This window comes from Cygnus atratus, chromosome 18, assembly GCF_013377495.2.
Source record: "Cygnus atratus isolate AKBS03 ecotype Queensland, Australia chromosome 18, CAtr_DNAZoo_HiC_assembly, whole genome shotgun sequence".
Classification (NCBI taxonomy): domain Eukaryota; kingdom Metazoa; phylum Chordata; class Aves; order Anseriformes; family Anatidae; genus Cygnus; species Cygnus atratus.
This window is the reverse complement of record NC_066379.1, coordinates 6,204,961-6,224,855: the sequence shown is the minus strand read 5'-3', so window position 1 is coordinate 6,224,855 and position 19,895 is coordinate 6,204,961. Positions and strand designations below refer to the sequence as shown.

Sequence of the window (19,895 nt, the reverse complement as noted above, 5' to 3'; positions counted from 1 at the left end):
CCCGGCTGGAGCAGAATTAGCCCACACAGCTCTGCGGGCTGGGGAAACTGAGGCAGAGCGGTGCAAAGAAGAGCTGGAGGGTGCAAAGCCCCGACTGCAGAGCACCCCCTCTGTGCAGCCAAAGCACCCCACGGCGCCAGGCTCTGCTCTGCCCCCAGCCCTTGGGGACAAGTGTGGCACAGGGAGCCTGGCAGGGTGCCCAGGCTGCTCAGAGTGGGACGCGGACGGCCGGGTCACCCCTAGGGTGCGGGTCCCCCACCTTGGGTCCTTCTCGCTCCCCGTTCCCGGCCTCCCAGCGCCACCTAACGACACGGCCAGGGGGACAGGGACCTTCGCGGGGAAGCCGGAGGCATCCAGGTCCCTGGAGAGGGGCAGGGAGCACCCGACAGGGATGGGGAGGTGGTGGGATGGGGAGCTGGGGCATGGGCACACAGGCAGCAGAGAAAGGGGGAGCTGAAGGTGTTGAATAAGGATTTACAGAACCATAATGATCCTTCTTCTGGCCGTTGGGCTCAGATCTCCATCCCTGCCCTTCGCTGACCTTGATCATCCCATGGCTTTCCTGCAGCCCAGTACAAATCCCGGGGCATTGGCCGAGTTTAGGATTGAGCAAGGACATCAGGCTCGGCAAAGAAAGGCACACACCCTTTAATCTGTCGTCACAGCCCCAAAACAACCCTGAAGCATCACCTGCTTGGGAACAGCCCTTTGCCGTGCTCGGAGCAAGCACCGTGACCTGCAGCAGGGCCACAAAAGCAACTTGACATCAACATTCAAGGCCGTGAGGAAGAAAACCCTGGGGAAGAGCCAGCCCAGCACTTCCTGGGGGTTTGAGGCCGCCACAACCCCTTCAGCTCCACGCTTCTGCTCTCCCAACCCCGTTTCCAAAGCGTTTATTCCTCCGGACCCAGAGCTGATGTAATCTGCTCAAGCTCAGCATTAGGACGGCATCAGCCCTGAGACGTAACCAGAGCCACATCACACCAGCAGCTGTTCGACAAAAGCTTTATTGCTCGTTTGCATACGCGCTCCCAGCACCACATTTCCTGAGTTTCTTAATGAGCTTGCAAATGAGGTTTAAATAGAAAAGGAAGGAGAAAAAAAGAAAAGCCACTGATTTTCCTTGCTAGGCTGGGACCTAGGCAGGCATACAGTGCCAGGGGTAGGAGCTCACCCCCAGCGAGAGCTTGGAGGTGATCACAGCTGAGCGTGGAGCTGAGACAAAGCCCTGCTGGGCACCCCAGCTTGATTTACCCCCTGCCTCTATCGCCGTGTTTCTGAAGCACAGCCCCAAGCCACAGCCACTGTCACTACTGACATAGGTCAGAGACAGGAGCGGTTCCAGGCTCGCAGGGCTTGGAGGCGATGGCAGCGGGTCAGGGACAGCGGCAGCGTGGGTGGCAGGACGGCGAGGGGAGGGGGCCACGCTGACCTGGCCCCTGCCTGGCAGATAAAGAGGGGATTATGGCTCATGGCTTGTAATCTGCCTTAAAACCTGACACCGTCACCACAGTCAATTGGGGCTAAAATAAGCATTTAATAAGCTCCGAGACATACTAGCAAAAAAAAATCCAAAGAAAGAACCAAAAACCGCACCAAGCACCAGTGAACGAAGTGCAAGGAGCGAGGCACCGCTCGCACAGTTGGCAGGTACCAGCACACACTTCTCTCGTGATCCGGAACAAGACAATTACACGCTTGTTATCCCGCTCTGCCGGGGTTTAATCGTGGGAGGCAGAAAGAGAACTAATGCCCGTGTCTGTTTGTTTGGAGCTCCCAACAGGCCGGCAGCGAACAGTCCTTCCCCGCGTGAGGGGAGCTGGCTTGCCTTGGGACTGCGGGAGCGGAGCCGCGGCACTCAGCTGGCTGCTCCCGAGAGGAAGGCAGTCGCGGACAAAGAAGGCAGACTCAAGTGGCGGGTCCGACTTGGCTTCCTTGGAAGGGTTTATTTAAAAACAATTATTATTAGAAATAGCCTGCTCAGGCACGAGTGACAAGGCAGCGACCCCATTTGGCTTGAGACTTAAAGGGGAGGCAGCGAGACACAAGGAAGTTTCTCTGTTACTTGCCACGGGGAAAGCATCTGGCCAAGGCTCCTGCCACACGCACACCTTCCCTCACCTGCCCAGGGCGATTCCCTGTCGCTGGAAGGAGCACGAATCAGCACAGGACCCAGCGCAGGAATCGCTGCCAGGCTGCGAAGGTGCGGGGCCAGCCTACAGCCTCGGCTGTTTTGAGTCACTTCGGGACCACAGAGCTCATTGTTACTGGAGAGCCTCAAGTGTCACCATCTGGGCTCACCCCAGACCAGCCAGCAGCCCCCCAGCACAAACCCTGTGCCCCCAGGTCCTGCCCAGAACCCGCTGGGATCACCCCAGGATGGTACCGGGCAGACCAGTGCCGCGTTCCCATCCCTGCTGCTTTAGTGACCGATCAGCTGCAGCATCTCCTGAGGATCCACTATCTTCTCCCGGGGTTTGCCAGCAGCTTTTCCTCTTGCCACTTCGGCAGCGTCTATCTTCTCCCAGTCCGAGAAGGAAACAGGACGGACCCCTGGGGTGACAGCGAGAGACAGGAGGGAGAAGTCAACCAAGTGAAAACAAGCGCAGCATCACCTCCCTGCTAGCAGGGAGCGACGTGCAAGCAGACCCTGCCCCTTTCCGACACGGCGTCAGACTTTGGCAGCGCACAGGAATAATAATTCCTAGCACCATGAGGAGAGAGATTGCGGGTTCCAGTCAAATCTGATTAGTCAGACCTTTGCAAGCCGTAACAACGGTGAGCGCAGCACCACCTTAGGGGACAAAACACTTGCAGTTCCCTGTTCAAACTCAGACAGTGAAGAGGTAAACACACACTTTAATTGAATGCTTTTAAACACAAGCAGCAGCAAATGACTCTCTTGGGCATTTTAATCTTTTCCCCAATTTGCCTGGAAGGATTGCTAGGAAAACCATTCAAGAGCAATAGCTCGCTGTCTGTGCCACTGACAGTGACGTTTTACCCAAGGTCCGTGCTGCTTTTAATGGCCTTTCCCAGAGAGCAGTCGTTAACCTTAGGAATGACACTGATTTTGAGAAAATTCAGGTCCTGCTCTCCCCGCACTTCGGAGCAGTGGAACAGCAGCACAACACATTTCCTTGGTTTGCTCCCAAAAGCAGCACGTGGGACTCAGTGCCCCAGGACACACGGATTTGCCTGCACCATGCGTTGTGCCAGCTGCTACAGATGCTCACGCAAGTCCTCACTCACCTCGGCTGCGCAGGATGCTCCCCACAGCCCCAAAGCCTTCTCTGGAGACAGACACATCCAGCATGCCTCCCCGGAGATCCTCCAGCACAGACTGGGCAGTGTCAAAGCTGTCATTCATGGTGGTGATGATCACGCCTGTGGGTCCTCTCTTCACCCACCCGCTGCAGTACAGACCTGCGTGGGCACACAGCAGCCAGGTTCAGTCCTGCACGTGGCCACGACCCTCGTGGAGGCAGGTTCCTGCCTTGGATGTCACAGCAAGCTGCGGGCAGTGGAAGAATCCACTCTACTTTGGGGACAGAGCCCTTTGATGGTGCTGTCAGGAATCCGCGTGCCTCCAGACCAGCACTGAGCAGCCAAACGGGCCGTGTCGCTTCAGTAACAAGGCTCCAAGGCCCAATAAAACAAACACGTCCTTCAGCACAGTCTGCTGAAAACTAGATGTCCCTAATGCTAGCCGAGATTGGGACAGCTCTTAAAATCTGACAGAGCCGGCTGATTTCCCCAGTTCCTCTGCGCAGTGGAGGTGTGTGCCTTGTGTTCGTGCCCATGGCAAGCAGAGCTTCCCACCCCAATGCCCCCAAAGCTCAACGCACACCCCAGAGGTGTCCCTGCAGATACGGACCTGGGGCACCTTCCACTCTGCCCATGCTGTTGGGAATAATGCCTCGCTGGGTGTCGAAGGGCACTGCTGGGTCCAGGGGCAGGCTCCGGTAGCCGATGCTGCTGAGCACCAACCCGCACTCCAGCTCCTCCACGTCTCCGGTGGGGATGGCTTTGGCAGACTCACCTGAGCCCTGAGAGAGAGAAGAAGAGGCTGCTAATTTCTATCCTTAATCCCCAGGGTACTAAAGGCCCTTCTGCAGCACCAGCGTGGACAGAGCTCCCTTTAGAAAGGGAAAGGCTCTCGGTGGTGAGCCTGGCAGGCTCTCAGGGAAGCTATCAGCTTCTCCACGATGTCAGAGGACACAAAGCCATCTTATAGATAACTGCCAGCGGCCACAGGGGATGCAATAGCATCCTGCCTCATCCCCAGCCTTGCTAGGGTCGTACCTCCAGGCGGGTCAGGGCCATGCGGACTCCCCTCGCCCGCCTCCCATCGGCGGTGGGCAGCACCTCCTGGGGGCTGCGCTGGAACTTCAGGCCCCACTGCCGGGCGGCTGCTGCCTGCGCTGCCATCTCCCCAGGCTTCTGCAGGGCTGTTTTGATCATCAGCTCCGTCAGGCGCTTCCTGGGCCTGGGGGCATCTAGGAAGAGAGAGAGCTTCAGGGCAGGACCGTCAGCAAAAGCCCCTCAGGATATGGTGTGACATGGAGGCAGTTTTCAGTGCTACGTAAGTGTCTGTTTGGAGTCTGGCATGCAAAAGGGAGTCCAGCACCTTTGAGATGACAAATGGAGTGACCAGGAGAGCTCCTGAGGTTTGGGACCAGTGGGAGACAGGAATCAGAGCCTGCAATTTAGCTGTCCTGTTGGCGCTCAGAGGCGGCAGCCTGTGGAGGACAGCCAGTCTCCGGACACCCCTGAACTCGGTGTTTTCCTTCTAGCTCTGCAGGAAGCTTTTAAATCAGCAGCCTTGGGATCTCTCCTGCAAGGCTCTCTCAGCCGTCCCAAACCTTCTGCCTCATCATTCAGACAGCAGTTACATCCCCAAGCAGCAATGCGGCCGCACAGACAGAAGCAGGCTGCTCCCTCCTCTTTGTGGCCTCCTGTCACCCTGAGGACAAGCCACACCACGGACACCCGGCTTTCACACGCCAGGCATTAAGCACGGGGTTTCTCTGATGCACCTTCAGAGCACCTGCAGAACACTCCTGAGTGCTTGTCTGTCAAGGTGAGTCCCTGTCCGGAGGGGCACGACACTTTCCTCACCTTTAACAGCATTTTCAAGGCCTGTGAAGTCGGCAGGGTTCAGGACAGGCTGGGTACCAGGCAGGTTTATCATCTCCCGCAGCTCCTGGGAATTGCAGGCAGGAAGATGCAGGGAGATGTCACCTCCAGCACGGAGGTGCCACCCAACAGCCCCAGGCTGCCTTCCCCAAGCACGTTTGGGCTAGGAGCAAAGAGCTTCAGGATCTAGGACACCCAGGTTCACACATCCACGGACAGAGCGCCTCTCCCCACAGGGCAAGGGCAGCCTGGGGTCTGGTGCTGGGAAAAACACCGCCCTCCAGCCTCACCTTGATTGTGAAAGCAACTTGGAGAGGTCCCCTTCTCCCAGCCAGCCACACGCGCTTCACCTTGCTGCAGGCAAGAGCTGCCAAGGAGCAGTCAGTGATGTCTGTCTTCTGCAAGACACAGACACGCGACAGGAGTGGGACGAGGGCAGATCTGGAGGGACTGGGGGAAGGCACAGCCTCTGAAGGTGAAAAACATCAGCAGAAAAGCAGGCTGCACATGCAGAGAGCCTAGGCAAGGGCGGAAAACAAGTCATCTTGCCTTTGCACGGAGCTATTTGCACAGCTAGTCCCTCATCAATGAAGGCTCTTTCTGAGGCCATACTGTGCTAGAGGTAACAAGCTAACACCTCGTGAGATTGCCCCAGGCAGGTCAGTTGTGGGGCAGACAGGGCAAAGCCTTCCGATGATCTTTATTTTGAGGTTGCCTGCAGATGTTTGGTCCTTTCCTTTCTCAGGATATAGAGGCACTTGGGTGGAACCCACTAGAAACCCACAGCTCAAATTTCTGCCTGCTTGCCCCAAGCACTGTCACAAGTATTACCGCTGTTTGCCAGACCCTCCAGTTTTATATTTTTTTAATTTAGATGTTAATATCAGAAGTTGTCACACAGCTGTAACCAACCTCACAGCAGCTCTCCGGGAGGGAGAGACCATGCTGCTGACATTTGGGGCAGCATCTGCACGGAGCAGCTGGAGCACACCAGTCCCCAGCTGTCTGCAGGGGAGCAGAACAGCGGGAGGGGAGCTCCACCAGCTTGGACCAACACTACAACCAGCGTGCCCAGTGCTACCAGCAGGAGCCAGGCTGCTGTCCTCAGCTACGACAGGGGAAAAAAAATTAAAAAAATGGAGAAGCTTCTAGTCTGGTGATGGAAAAGAGAGAGCTCCTCCTTTTCCTCCCATAAGAAATGAAGGGATAAAGCTAAATTTTTTAGGTACCAGAATAGCCTCATGGTTTTGTTCATACACTACAGACTGTGGGGCTTTCCCTAGTGAAAGAGCCCAAAGCCCAAGAGGGCCCAGAAAGCATACTCTCAGCAGAGGCAGACCTCTCTCCTCTGAGACTTTGCTGAGACCCATGGAAGCCACCACCCACCCAGCAGGGAGCAATTTTGGGCCGCCCTCTGCCTTCACAGCACGGAGCACTCCCCCAGGACTCACCCTGAGGAGATCCAGCGGCGAAAGGAGGATGCGGGCGATATCCAGCGCCACATTGCCATGGCCCAGGATCAGCGCCGTCTCACAGCTCAGGTCAGGATTCAGCTACAGGGAGAGAAAAGCCCATCCGTGAGCAAATTCACCTGGCATACAGATTCCACCCCCATGGACCTGCACCTACCACCTCAATTCCCTTCTGTCTCTCTTTCTGCTAACAGAGGTGATGCAGACAGGGTAACTCCACACCAGCCTTCCCCCAGAGCAGACAAAACCACCCGAGGCACTGCAGTCAATGCCTGTCCCCCCTCTCCTAAGCAGCATCCTTATGAGTGGGGAATATTTTGGCAGGCCAGCCAAAAAAACTCCCCAGGCCCCCATCTGGCCTGGCCAAAATGTGCTGCCAACCCACGGAGCCAGCTAATCTGCTCTCACTGATGTGCAAATTGTTCAGATTTCTACCATCTAAGAAGGATTTAACATGGTTCCTGCTAATCTTCTCCAATTGCAGGCCTTTCACGACTTAATCCGGAGCTGGATGTCAGCACTGGGATGCAGGACAGGAAGGAAGGTCAGGGAAACAAAGTGTTGTACTCACATCCCGGTTCTCAGGCAGCCCGTTATACCAGCCCACGAAGGCTCGGGCTGAGTAAACCCCGGGGAGGTTCTCCCCTGGGATCCCCAGAATCCGGTTGTCTTCAGCGCCGTAACTCTAGGAGCAAGCAGACATAGTCAGAGAGGCTGTCACAGGCAGGGTTTGATACTAAAAAACACAAATCTACCCAGCTGCCCAACCTTCCTAAGGGCTTGGACACTCAATGGAGGGGCTAAACATGGCCCTGGGGCTTCATCCTCCAGGTACCGAGCCCAGAACCAAGCCTGACCTCCTCAGGCCTACACAGGACATTACAAGTTGAGGCCACACACAGGGACAGATCCATGCCAGGCTGAACCAGGCATGGCAGATGTTGGCCATCACAGGGAAGGGGTTCCTTAAGAGCTGCCTGAGAGGCCTGCACCCGGTGCCATGCTCCAGCACATGCTCTGTGCGACGCTTTGGACAACTCTCAGAGCATTTGAGGACCACGAAGCTGTCCTAAGGCTGAGCATACCTTGGTAATGAGACACCCAGAAACACCTCACCCAGGCAAACCCCCTTCCCAAGATCACAGGGGGGATAACCAAACAACCCTTCCCCATGGCGTATAGAACCAGCCCCACCGTCGGGCGCCCTCACGCACCAGCACCACGGCGTGGTAGGCCTGCCGCAGCTCCCCCACCGTCACGTCCCTGCCCACGGCGACGTTCCCGTAGTAGGCGCAGCGCTCCGAGCGCGCCGTCTGCGTGAACGTGTTGATGACATTCTGCAGGGACCAAACAGGCAGCACCGCGCTCACACCACGGCCGGGGCCAAGGCCCGCTGCTGACAGGAGGTCCCCGTCCCCGTCCTGTCCCCCAGCCTTGAAACGTTTTTCCGCCTCTCTGGCTCGGTTATTCTGGGACTCTTATCTATCAACAGCCACAGATAATTCACCGTGAGATAAACACAGATTTGGCACAGTTTCCACAACCCCTGGTGGAAAGGAAGACCCGTGTTTTGCACCCACCTGGTGCAAGGTATTAAAAAAATACCTTAAAATTAAAAAATTAAAAATTAAAACACCTGAAAATTAAAAAATAATTATAAGATAAAATTCTGGGAGCATTTTAATACCTTCGCCCCTCTGAGTAAAGCCTGCTGGAGGAGAAAGCTCCATCCCCGAGCTGAGGCTCACAAGGGAGCCCAGCCAAACAACCCCCTCCATCCGGGGTGCTGTCTGCCAGACCGCCTCTGCCGGCCTCTCATTTCAAGCCTTCCTGAAACCCACTGCACCAAGAGAAGGGCACAAGGCAGGACAGCACCTGAAGCCTTTTCTCCTGAGAGATTGCAGCTATTCAGCAGAAGGACCCCTGATTTCCCTGCAGGTACAACCGGACCCAGTCTGGTAACAGGACGCATACACTGTAATGGGAAAGCTGCCCCAAACCCATATACATGTACTCCTTGTCTTTCAGGCCAAAGGGAGGCAGGCATTTTGGTCTATCTCCAGATGATCTCCAGGGATTAAATGGGGAAACCATCCCAAGATATTGCTGTCTGCATCTCCCACTGCAACCACCTCCACCCCAGCCCAGACAGAGCAGCCAGCTCTGCATACAACTCCCACCTGCTGCAAGGCAAAGGGAAAGGGCTGATTTAAAAGAGCTCCTTGGTTTAACTTCTCCCTGCTCGGGTGTGCACCTACAGCCCAACTCCACCACCCCAACAGCAGATCCATGTTCCCAGTCTCCCTCGATGGGTAAGGCCAAGCACAGACAAACCACTGCGCTCCCAGGGTAGGGCAGAGCATGAGAGGAACAGCCTGTGCTGGTGCTGCAGCAGCTGCAGGAGAGCATAAAGCATCCTGGAAGAAGATTATCAGAGCTTTGTTCTTGTTCTGGCCAGTCTGAACAGCACAGGGAGTCTGTCCCGGAGCAGCACTTCCCACCACACGGCCACTGTGTTTCTGACCTGGCGTTCAGAGCCCTGAAGCCAGATGTTCCCTAGGACAGCACGGCCTTGCTGGGTCTCAGCAAGGACAAGGAGATGGTAACATCAAAGGACCCTGCCTGAAGCAAGCTGTGAAGGACACCGACTGCCTGGCCTGCACCCACCATCATCATCATCACCAAATGTAGCAGCAAAGGAAGGAAACCAGCACTGACCTTCACTTCAGGGTGGTCTGGAGCCACACCAAACCGCACGAGCCCGAAGGGAACAGGCAGCTTCTCATAGATGTCCACTTGTGCCAGGTCGTGGTGCTACAGGGGAGCAAAACCACCATGAAGGAACGGGGACGGAAAGGCCCCGTGAGCCCAGCAGCTCGGGAAGGACACACATCGCATCACACCAGGCCTCGTCATGTACAGGGCAGTGCCGTACCTGCTCCTGCCAGCTCAGACCACACGGTGCGGCACAGGATATGACCCCAGCCATCATCACCTACCTCTTGTGGAGGCTCTGTCCTGTCACCCACCCCACAGCCCCTCTGCCACGCTGACCGGGGGACTAAACAGGGTCCTGGGGGGGTCCCCTGTGCTGACACTGAGCACAGCACCCTTGGTGCTGGTCACCCACTGGGCTGAGAGCCACTGTGCTGGGTGACCCCAGGGTGGGGCCGGAGCTTCAGACAGATGTTTTGTTGCAAGGGCTCTGTTATCTTGTATTTGGAGCCAGCCTCTTCCCAGAGATTAGGCAGCCCTGAAATTTGTCCCTGAGGCTTAGCAACGGCTATTTTCCAGCACGGAGCAGAGACAATGCGGCGCGGTTTAACGGCAGGGTTAAGCTGTCTCTGGTCAGACCTCATTCAGTTGGTGCTTCGGTCTCGTTTTCCACCAGAGACTAGCCACAGCACCAACAACTGTGGCCACCGGGACACGAAGCACCCTTCTGCCCCAGGGGGATGGGGAGGAGCCAGGGAAGCAGGTAGTGGGTCGCTGCTGTTTATTTGATTCCAGAAAAATCACTCAGTCTTAGCTCGCAGCAATCTGTCCACCCCCTGCTCCAGCCCAGATAACCCAGGGACATCACCCCAGCCCTACAGTGGAAGGGGTCAGGATGACTGTGTAGGACCAGCGCTGTTCCAAGCAGCCCCCCCAGTGACACCACACCTGGCCGGAGCAGGGACAGAAGCCCCCAAACCATTTCCCAGATCCCTGGAAGCGCCGAGAGGCCTCGCTCAGTGGGCAGGCCCCAGCCCAGCACCACCCTGTGCCCCCAGCCCACACCCTGGTACCTTGAGGAGGTGCTGAGCCGTGTAGAACCCTGCGGGGCCGCTGCCCACCACGCACACCCGGGGGGCCGAGGCACGCGAGGACAGCCACCGGCGGGCACCTGGAGGGACAAAGGACCGAGGAGACGTGATGGTGGGATCCTGTGTGAGCTGCTAGCCCCTCTGAGACCCCCTAAACCCCCCCACCAGCTCCCCCCGAGTCCCCCAGCACCCCCGAAGATCCCCCACCAGCCCCTCTGAGCCCCCCAGCACCCTCCTGAGCCCCCTCAGCACCCAATTGAGCCCTTCAGCACCCCTCTGAGCCCCCCCCAGCACCCCTCTGAGCACCCCCAGCACCCCATCGAGCCCCTCAGCACCCCCCTAAGCCCCCCCAGCACCCCCCGAGCCCCCTCATCACTCCCCCACCAACCCCCCCGAGCCCCCCAGCACCCCCACGAGCCCGCCCCCAGCACCCCTCGGCCCCCCCCAGCACCCACCGAGGCGTGCAGCTCCCCCCACCCCAGCCATGGCCTCCCCGGGGGGCGGCAGGACGCCGCGGGGCGCTCCCCCCAGATATACCCGGCCGCCCCCGGTCCCCTCGGTCCCCCCCCACCCCGTGCCAGCGGGCGGAGCTCCCGCCCGCCCGGGGCCGGCCCCGCGGCTGCCGCCCAGCACCGAGCACCGCACCGGGACCCCCGGACCCAATGCGGGCAGGGGGGGGACGGGGCGCGGGGCCCTGCTGTAAGACCCCAGGGATGCTCAGCACCGGGACTGGGATCGGGGACCGGGACCGGGATCGGGACCGGGAGCGGGGACCGAGAGCGGGGACCGGGAGCGGGGACCGGGACCGGGATCGAGACCGGGATCGGGATTGGGACCGGGATCGGGAACCGGGATCGGGGACCTGGACCGGGATCGGGGACCGGGACCTGGATCGCGACCGGGATCGGGACCGGGATCGGGATCGGGATCGAGACCGGGACCTGGACCGGGATCGGGGACCGCCATCGGGATCGGGGACCGGGACCTCGATCGGGGACCGGGATCTGGATCGCGGACCCGAATCGGGATCGGGACCGGGATCGCCCCTCCCGACCCCCGCCGCTCCCCCCCCTCGCCCCCCCCCCCGCCCCCCCTCACCGGCCCCGCCGCCCCTCCAGCACGCTCCGCCCGGCCCCATCCCGGCCGCCGCCACCGCCCCTCCTCCCCGCCGCCCAATCAGGAGGCAGAACAGCCCCTCTATTTGCATAACCCCGCCCCCGCGGCCACCCGGAGCAGGAAGCGGGCAGCACCATAGAGAGGCAGGGAGGGAAGGGCCGTGTCGGGGCCGCGCTGGCCGGCGCCCTCTATGGGTGAGTCCTCCACGGTACCCAGGGGAGGTGAGCCCATCAGTGCCTGGGCTTTAATTGCGCTGGGTTAACTAATGCACAGAGTGGTTTATTGTAAAGGGCTCCTGGGGAAAGCGAGCCCAGAGAATTGTCCTTAAGCCATCCTCGTGTGCTGCAGCAAGCCGGGAGCAACCCGCAGCATCCCCCAGGGGTGGTGAAGGGGCTGGTGCTGGAGGCTCCCAGCTCCGGTCTCTGTGACGGGCCCTGTTTTGTCCCTGTTTTATTTGTTTTTAAGTCCCTGTTATTGCATTTCATCCCCCATTACTGCATGTCAGATCTCACACAGGGCACAGCGATGGGCTCCGGGGGCGCAGCGGCTGGGCAGAGGCAGAATGGGTGCCGGGGGTCAGGCAGGCACCAACGGGGCTTCTCTAAAAGCAGTTTGGACTGAGGGGAGCTTACAGCCCGAATCTGTTTTTAATAAGTGTGGTAAAACCCCCACGTCTTCTCTCACATGCTCCAGACTCGGTTCCTGGCCATCTGCCTGCAGCGAGGAGCGGCGTTTCCAGCAGCTTTAAGGCCCGTGTTTGCACTCCCAAGCCCCAGAATTAGTGCAGCACGGCCCCCAGTGCACTGCCCAGAGAGACAGGGCTGGTGGTGTAATCCCAATATCAGCATTATAACATCACCCGTAGCAAGGGGAATCACTCAAGGCAGAAATCCAGGGGGCTCTGAGCACGGGTCCCCAGAAATCTCCCTTTTAGGCAGAAGCAATGAGTTTGTTTCACTGACCTCTGCCAAAGCTGCCACCTCTGACAGTAAATAAAGGCATATTTAAAGGTGTGTTTCCCAAACAAGTCACCTCCCGCTGGCTGAAGGCCCTCAATGCTTGCCATTAGATGGCACTGCATTAAACAAGATCCCCCCCAAACCCACTGCGCACAGGGCTGGTGATCCCTGCAATGCTTAAAAACATTTTGGTACGCATCTCTTTGCATCAGGGGAGGAGAACAAGCATTTTCTGCCCACCCTGCTCCCTACCAGGGGGGGCAAAAAGCTGAAGGTCCACTTGATGCCAAAATGATCCAATCTGAACCAAAAGCACCACTTATAGGCACTCACCCTGAGTTATTCTGGCACACGCAGCAGAGCCTGGCTCTGCCCCCGAGCCCTGTCACCCCCAGAGCCTCCCTCCCACAGACGTCACAAAATGCATGCTCTGGGATTTTTGCCCTTTGGATGTTTCACAATGTTCTGGATCAATAAAACCACACAGGAGAGGACACGGTGACCCCAGCACCAGCAGAGGGGCTGCTCCACTGTGCCAGCATCCCCCGGGAAATCCTATTTGTGCCCTACAGGAGCGAATCCAGGGACAGGTTAGTGAAACCCAGGGTTGGTGCCACCTCTTGTGCTGGTCCCACTTTGACCAGTTGCCTTCTCTGCTTCACTCACCCCCTTCGGGATGAACTTTGTTATTGGGCTTGCAGGGTCGAGATAACAAAACCGCCTGGGGAAAGGCAGTGCCAGCATCCTCCCCCCTGGCAGCGGCCCAGCAGGATGAGTCCAGCCCCGGCTGAATGGGAATATCTCCCAGGCTCGTGCAGGCTGGAAATCTGCCTGTCATCCTCCTGCTGAGCCCTGAAAAAGGCCTGGCAGGAACCGCGGCTGCTGCTGGGGTCCCCCCCAGCACCCCCATACAGACACCCCTGTGTGAGGCAGGACACCCACAGGATTTGCTCCAGAAAAAAAGAAAATAAAGAAAATCCACAGCAAGAGGCTGAGGCTGATTTGTCAAATTCTTGTTCCTGGAGGGACTGCTCACCCCCCAGGTCGGGTAAAGCACAGCAGCAGTGACAGCCTCTCCGGGGGTCAGCGGAGCCCCCGCCACGTCCTCAGCATCTCCCCACAGCCCCCAGGTGTAGGAAGGGTGCCCAGGGGACACGTCCCCGCCCGGAGCCCACAGCCAGCAGGGGGCTTGGCTTTGCTCTCCCCAGGCATGAACACAGAGCGGGTGAAGCTAAACCCTGGTTGTGAGTGGCTCTGGGGGGCCAGGACCCCCTTAGGGACCCCGGCGTTGGCATGGCTCAGCCCTTTTCCTGGTGCAGCTACCCAAAAGCAAGCCCTCGGGGAGAGGCATTCCCCACACAATTGCTCGGGGGACCCCGGCCAGCAGCCCCCCGCCTCACTGGATGCCCACCAGCTCCGTTATGGGGGGCGCGCGGACCATCAGCTCCTCGTACTGCCGCAGGAAGAGCCGCAGCCTGGCGCCGTAGGTGTCCTCATTGTAGGGCAGCTGCTTCTCCCTCAGGTACTGGGACACAACGGGTTTGATCTGCAGGGGCAGGGGCACAGTCACCCTATGCAGCAGTGCTGGCGTTTGCAGGTTTCCATCCTGGCTCCCTGACCATGAGACCCCACTCGTCCCCAAACAGGGCTGGAGAGGCATGAGCCACCACCCTGCTGTGAAAATTAAAAGGAAGGCAGCATCCAGCTGCAGCAATGAGGGGAATTCCCCTGGCCAAACACCTCTGTAGGGTTAGGACAGATGTCCTAATGAGGCTTTTAATGAGGGCTGGCCCCACACACTCCCCACGTGTCCCCACAGTTATCCCCACGTGGTGGGGTTGGTCCTACCCGCCCCATCAGCACAACCCTTGTGCCAGCACTCCCTCCTCACGATTATTCCATTTTTATCCAAAATTAAGGTCAAAAAAGGTGTTTAAATGGATGGAGATCCCTGCTGGCATAGCGCTCACACCCCACTTTTAAAACGCATCCCATGCCTCGGAGCAACAGGGACAGGATCAAAAGGATCAGAGCCTGCCGTGGACTCTTGGTGAGGCTAATTACAACCTTGGCAGCACCCGGGACGTGTCCCAAGAGAAGAGGTAGGAGCACCCGGAGCACCAGGAGGGTGCTGGAGGCCGGAGGAGGCTCATGGCCAGCTCACCTTGAGGCACATGTTGTCGGACAGGCCGGGGAAGAGGTGGTGCTCCACGTGGCAGCTGATGAGCGAGTGGCCGAAGGCCCAGTCGAGCAGGGCGTTACGGGGCAGGTTGAGCACGCCCAGGCTCATCAGGTGGATGCGCTTGGGCTTCCGATCGGCCGCAAACATGGGGAGGCCGATGTGCTGCAAGAGAGGTGGGGTGGGTCTCGTGGGCCCCCCCAGGGAATGCGGTGGCTCCGGCTGCACTGAGCTGAGGGTCGGCTGCCAACCCAAGTGCTGGGTCTGTCCCCGGGGTTGCTCTTCTCCAAGAGCAAAAACCACACACAGAGCCACTGAGGAGCCCCCTGGGGTGTCATCCCCCCTCCCACCCCCCCCCCGAAAACTGACCCTTAAAGCCAGCCATCTGGAGGAACTGCACCACCCGGGCTGCATTCCCAAACGCAATCGCACCAACCCCCTAAACCCATAGGTCACCATGGAGGACATCACGCAGCCCTTCCTCCCCGACTTTCTCCCAGCCACATCCCTCTTACAACATCGGCACGAGGGAGATTGCAGCCAAGGCTGCTCGCCTTTAGCTGACACGAGAGGCGAGGCCGGGGCCAGGAGGTGGCTCCGGCATCATCGGGGCATCTCGGGGCTTCGGGTTTGTACCTGGAATATGTTGACGTGGATGTAGGGGTGAGCCAGGAGGGAGCGGGTGAGCAGCATGCAGAGCAGGGCCGACCACGGCGACTGGAAGCCCGAGGCGTGGAGCAGCAGCCAGTAGTGGCAGTACAGACCCAAGGACATGCAGCACACGGTGCGCAGAGCCACCTTCAGCCCCACGTTCCTCAGCAAACCTGCACAGGGAAGAAGAGGCAGGACGTGATCGTAGCCCATCCCCTCTCCATTTCCCCTTCCTCTCCAAAATCCCCACAGAACTGCTCATTTTTGGGATCGGGGATGCCCCCAGAGCAGGACCCCAGCAGTGGGGCAGGGGCTGGGACATCACAGGGTGGGTTGGATGCACCCTCATTTCCTACAACCTACCGAGTCGCTGTCTGCACTTCTGGCATTGCCCTGAGCTGTGCGTTCAGCCCGAGGGCTGTGCTCCCAAAGCCTGCCAACATTTTCCTGGGCTCCTCTCCCTCAGCCATCCCTTGGCACTACCATTTCTTCCAAGTCACTGCCTTGCCTGCCCGAGCTCGTCATGTCCCAGCCCCGCACACCTCAACCCTGTACGCAGGCAGCAACACCGAGCTGCCAGATTGAACCCTTTACTGCCAAATATCTGAATTAAAGGAGAACAAATCCGGGGCACTTCAGGCTCACAATGGCTTTTGTAAGAGCTTTTTGTGCTTGACCCAACGAGGAAGGCCTGGAGCATTTCTGAGTACCAGCAGCAAGGAGAGAGCCAGGTCACCCCGAGCAGGACCGGTGCCAAGGCTGCTGGGCACGTACCGAGCGCCACCAGGGGGGTTATGATGGGCACGGCGAGAGGCGCAACAAACATGTAGACGTAGCGGTTCAGGAAAGGGAGCTTCCAGGTGCTGGAGTCGCCCAGGCCGATGACGTTGGTGTAGCCGTGGTGGAGCTTCACGTGGTTGTAGGTGGCTTGCTCAGCCGTGAAAGCTGAGCAGAGCTGGGGGACAGGAGAAAGGAGAGGTGACGTCAGTAGACATGGACAAGGATCGGGCACTGTGGATAATGCTCTGCACCCCACAGGCTCCAAACCAGGCTGAAATGGACTTTTAGAGCTGGGAACCATCCCCGCCGTTCACGCTTCTGCCCTCAGCACAGACCCACAAATTGTGCTGGTGCTCAGTGTTACGGTGCCGACAGGGCTTTTGGGGTCTTCTGCACCCCACTCACCTCGATGAAGAAGACAGCCCACACTTTGCCCCACGACTTGGACTCGGTCAGGGCGTTGTGGCTGGCCAGGTGGCTGCCCTTCACGGCCAGGGTGTGATGCACCACGCCAAGGGTGAGGATCCCGGCCAGGAACGGGATGGCCCGGGCTGAGCGCAGGCACAGGAACCCTGCGGAGAAACCCCCAGGGACCAGGGCTCAGCCACCAGCACATGCTGCAGCACTCCTCGCCTCCCTCCTCTCTTGCTCCACCGAAATGTGCTGGAGGCTGCCCTGAACCTGTTTTTCAGACGTAATTGCAGGTATTTAAGCTGCCCGAGCCAGTAAGCGAGCCAGTAAGGCTGACTCCACACCACCCTTCGCGGCCAGGCTGCAGGTTTGGCCACTTCCAGCCCCGATGGCACCGGGTGTGCACACCCCGCCCGTCCCAACCCGGCCCCATCCCAGTACAGGCCAGCCAGGAACCTGCAGCACCTGGGCCTGGCTTTGGGCACGAGCCAGACGAACCCCAGGACAGGCAAAAGAGGGAAAACAAACTCCCCCCAAGAGCCACAGGGCTCTGCATCTTGTGGGTCACACCTGGTGGCAATTTTATCCCAATATAATCTCCCAGACTCAGCCAGCAGAGGAAGGACAGGGTATTTCTGGGGGACAATACGACTCTGCTGTAATTTCAGCAACTCCAGGTATTCAAAAGCAAAATAGGCACCGGCCTCAGCTTCCTTCTGCTCTGGTAGACCACTGTACATGCTCGTATCCCCCCAGGTCCCAGTGGGGGACAGGGAGGGCGCAGCCCCCACCCTGTGGCCGTACTGCCCTGTTCCTCCTCATGCCTGCTGCTGCCTGGGGGACAATGGGGAGGGCCCCCTCCGAAGGCCACCAGCACCCACGGGTAACACTGAGCGCCCCCCTACGCCCACCACCACCCCAATGGCACCCTCAACCCAACCCCATGGGTTTCCCTGCCTGGCTGCTGGGCACCACCAGACACCCACGACCCCACATCCCACCCCGTCACCCAGCGCAGGCTTTCAGGGTGCCCCATGGCACAGCACAGGGTAAAGGGTTTATTGCAGCTTTGTTACAGCTTAACAGCAGTTAATAGGCTTTCAGCACAACATCCCCCGCCCTACACACCTCCGACACAAACGCAGCAGGACCCCAACATCCCCGGGACCCCCAGAACCCCACACCCCAAGGCTCAGGGGGCTCCTACCTGCCGGGAGCGCGAGGAGGCTGCAGGCGAGGATGCAGGCGTCCACGCCGTGCCGCTCCCACCAGCTGCTGCTCTTCACCACCTTCTGCACCCGCTCCGAGAGCTCAGCCATGAGGGACTCCTCGCCCCCCAACACCCCAAACTGCTCCGGCTCCTTCCGTGCTGGCTGCAGCCCCCCTCGAGCATCTTCTCCCCATCCGGCGGCCACGTCCCCATCACCCAGGGCTGGCTCCAGATGGGGGTCCTCTGCCGTCACCTCAATCCCGCTGCCACCTGGAGTTTTCCCATCCTCGTGGGGCTCACCCCGTGTCCCCCCGAGGCTGGTGGCACCACTGGCATGCTGTCCCCTCCGCCTTGCCACCTCCCCGTCCCCCAGCGGCATTGCCCTGGCAAGTACAGGGGACACAGACCCCGCTGGCACCCAAGGTGAGGAATTAACACCCGGGGTGCAGGAGGGCACCCGGAGCCCAGCCTGAAGCCTTCTGAGCCTCGACGGTGGCCTCGTCCCTCCCGTGTCCCCCCCCCCAGCCTCCAGCGCCGAGGCCGGGCTCCGCAGCTCCGGCTGAAGGACACGGGAAGGGCGGGAGAGGGGGGGAGCAGAAGGCCACGGTAATAATAAAAATAAATAAAAGAAAGCAAAGCAAAAGCCCCTAAGGGGACCCGGAGGCGCAGCCCCGTACTCACGGCTCCCCCCCCCCGGCGCTGCGCCCCGGTGCCGGGCGGCGGCGGAGGCTCGGGGAAGGGAGGAGCGGGGGAGGCCGGGGAGGAGGCTGGATGCAGATGAGCAGCCGCAGAAATCCGCCCCCGTTCCCCTATTCGGGAGCACCGAGGGCACCGGGAGAGGGAGGAGGGAACGAGAGGGGGGGGGGGGGGAAGGATGGGGAGGCAGCGGGAAGGCTGGAGGGAGGGGAGCCGGGAGGCAGGACCAGCCCCGAGAAGGCCAGGAGGAGGATGCGGGGTAGGGGTTGTAGGGTTGGGATAGGGTTTTCTTTCCTCCGGAGAGCAGGAGTGGTGCAGCCCAACCCGCCAGGGACAGCTCCAAGGGCAGGCTGTGGGATGGTGAAAGAGGGAACGTATCTGTGGGGCTGAGCCCTGGCCCTCACTTGGTGCCTCCTCTCCTCCCATGCCGCTGTCCTGAGTTCTGTAAGAATTTTTGTAAGAATTCCCTCTCGTTTCCATCTCTGCCTCCTGGTTAATCAGGCAGAAACAGCACTGGACTGAGAGCTTTTGGGTCCTGTGCACAGCCCCTGTGCGTTTACAGAAGAAAGCTAAAAAAAAAAAAAAGCATCACTTTCCCACCAGACACCGGATTTCTCCTTTCTTGTTACTTTTCCTAACCAAAACCTGAATCAGCTCAACCAAAAGGCACTGATTCACCAAAACCTCAGTTAACACCGACACCTAGCAACTCCACACGCGATGCTGGTTTGCTGCACCCGACGCTGGGGTTCCCAGCCCCAAATCGGGACAGGCTCAGCGCCTCCTGGAGCAGCACAACTCTGCAGCAACTCTTGGGGAGGCAAACCTCACACCACCATTGTGCCAGTCCCTGAACCCCAGGGGACTCTCATCACACCCTGGAAAAGCAAAAAATAAATAAAAATAAAATGGAATTAAATCATACCTGCTGCCAAGGGCAGAGCTGAGAGGGGGTTACAGAGCTGCCGGGTCTTCTCTTACATTACAGCAGCTCATCTTATGAAGGATCAATTCCAGAGCCACGGGCACTAATAAAGAGAAATATCTGAAGCCGCAGCAAGCTGAAGGCCTGGCTGCAGCGGGCGAGTTCAGCGATTCATTTTGATACACAGCTCATTTGTCACCACCAGCTCATTAAGGAGGGAAGCCCCAGGCCAAGGAGAGCACCCGCGGGTGGTGCTGAGCTGGGGGCGAGCACAGGAAGGTGGTGCTGGACCCAGTGATGGGCTGGGGGACGCTGCGGGGTCTGTTCCTTCCCAGTGCCTTTGTTACTGGAGGGAGCAAAGAGTGGGTCTGCCACACCTGCAGTGTCACTGCCAGGGATGGTGGCAGCTTGGTGACAAGCCACAGTCTGAGCTTGTCCAGCTCCTGCTCGGCACAGCCACAGGCGGTTGCACAAGCTTGGGACGGGGCAGAACAGGTTCTGTGGCAATGGGGCAGGAGGAGACGGAGGAGGAAGAGGCAGTGGTGGGGCTC

General features: G+C 59.1%; 2 protein-coding genes across 5 annotated transcripts; both read right to left on the bottom strand.

Annotated features, from left to right (window-relative positions):
* Positions 1-1,913: 1,913 nt before the first annotated feature.
* Positions 1,914-11,579, bottom strand: FDXR (ferredoxin reductase). 4 transcript variants are annotated; one of them, XM_035558682.2, is made up of 12 exons: positions 11,516-11,579; positions 10,400-10,497; positions 9,330-9,425; positions 7,826-7,948; positions 7,183-7,296; positions 6,591-6,692; positions 5,430-5,537; positions 5,122-5,206; positions 4,306-4,499; positions 3,878-4,049; positions 3,253-3,426; positions 1,914-2,553 (listed from the first exon to the last, which is right to left on the bottom strand). In XM_035558682.2, the coding sequence occupies exons 1-12, from the start codon at positions 11,553-11,555 to the stop codon at positions 2,423-2,425; spliced, it is 1,437 nt and encodes a 478-aa protein (XP_035414575.1). In that variant the 5' UTR covers positions 11,556-11,579; the 3' UTR covers positions 1,914-2,422. The 4 variants fall into 4 exon arrangements, with proteins under 4 accessions (XP_035414575.1, XP_050570280.1, XP_050570282.1 ...); XM_050714323.1 differs by lacking the exon at positions 11,516-11,579 and adding an exon at positions 11,305-11,480; XM_050714325.1 differs by lacking the exon at positions 7,826-7,948.
* A 1,904-nt stretch (positions 11,580-13,483) lies between these two features.
* On the bottom strand, positions 13,484-18,464 carry FADS6 (fatty acid desaturase 6). The gene is made up of 6 exons (XM_035558735.1): positions 17,721-18,464; positions 16,508-16,674; positions 16,097-16,277; positions 15,308-15,495; positions 14,657-14,836; positions 13,484-14,038 (listed from the first exon to the last, which is right to left on the bottom strand). The coding sequence occupies exons 1-6, from the start codon at positions 18,100-18,102 to the stop codon at positions 13,889-13,891; spliced, it is 1,248 nt and encodes a 415-aa protein (XP_035414628.1). The 5' UTR covers positions 18,103-18,464; the 3' UTR covers positions 13,484-13,888.
* Between the last annotated feature and the right edge of the window lie 1,431 nt (positions 18,465-19,895).

Excerpts from the sequence above, each read along its gene's own strand:
- FDXR (XM_050714323.1), bottom strand. The coding sequence starts at position 11,383 with ATGGCGGTCCCCGATCCCGGTCCAGGTCCCGGTCTCGATCCCGATCCC. Across the intron at positions 3,427-3,877 it reads CAGAGTGGAAGGTGCCCCAG|GTCTGTACTGCAGCGGGTGG; the intron begins GTCCGTATCTGC and ends GTGCCCACGCAG. Across the intron at positions 2,554-3,252 it reads GAGCATCCTGCGCAGCCGAG|GGGTCCGTCCTGTTTCCTTC; the intron begins GTGAGTGAGGAC and ends CTGTCACCCCAG.
- FADS6 (XM_035558735.1), bottom strand. The coding sequence starts at position 18,102 with ATGCCGCTGGGGGACGGGGAGGTGGCAAGGCGGAGGGGACAGCATGCC. Across the intron at positions 16,675-17,720 it reads CCTCCTCGCGCTCCCGGCAG|GGTTCCTGTGCCTGCGCTCA; the intron begins GTAGGAGCCCCC and ends GTTTCTCCGCAG. Across the intron at positions 16,278-16,507 it reads GGGCTGTCTTCTTCATCGAG|CTCTGCTCAGCTTTCACGGC; the intron begins GTGAGTGGGGTG and ends CCTGTCCCCCAG.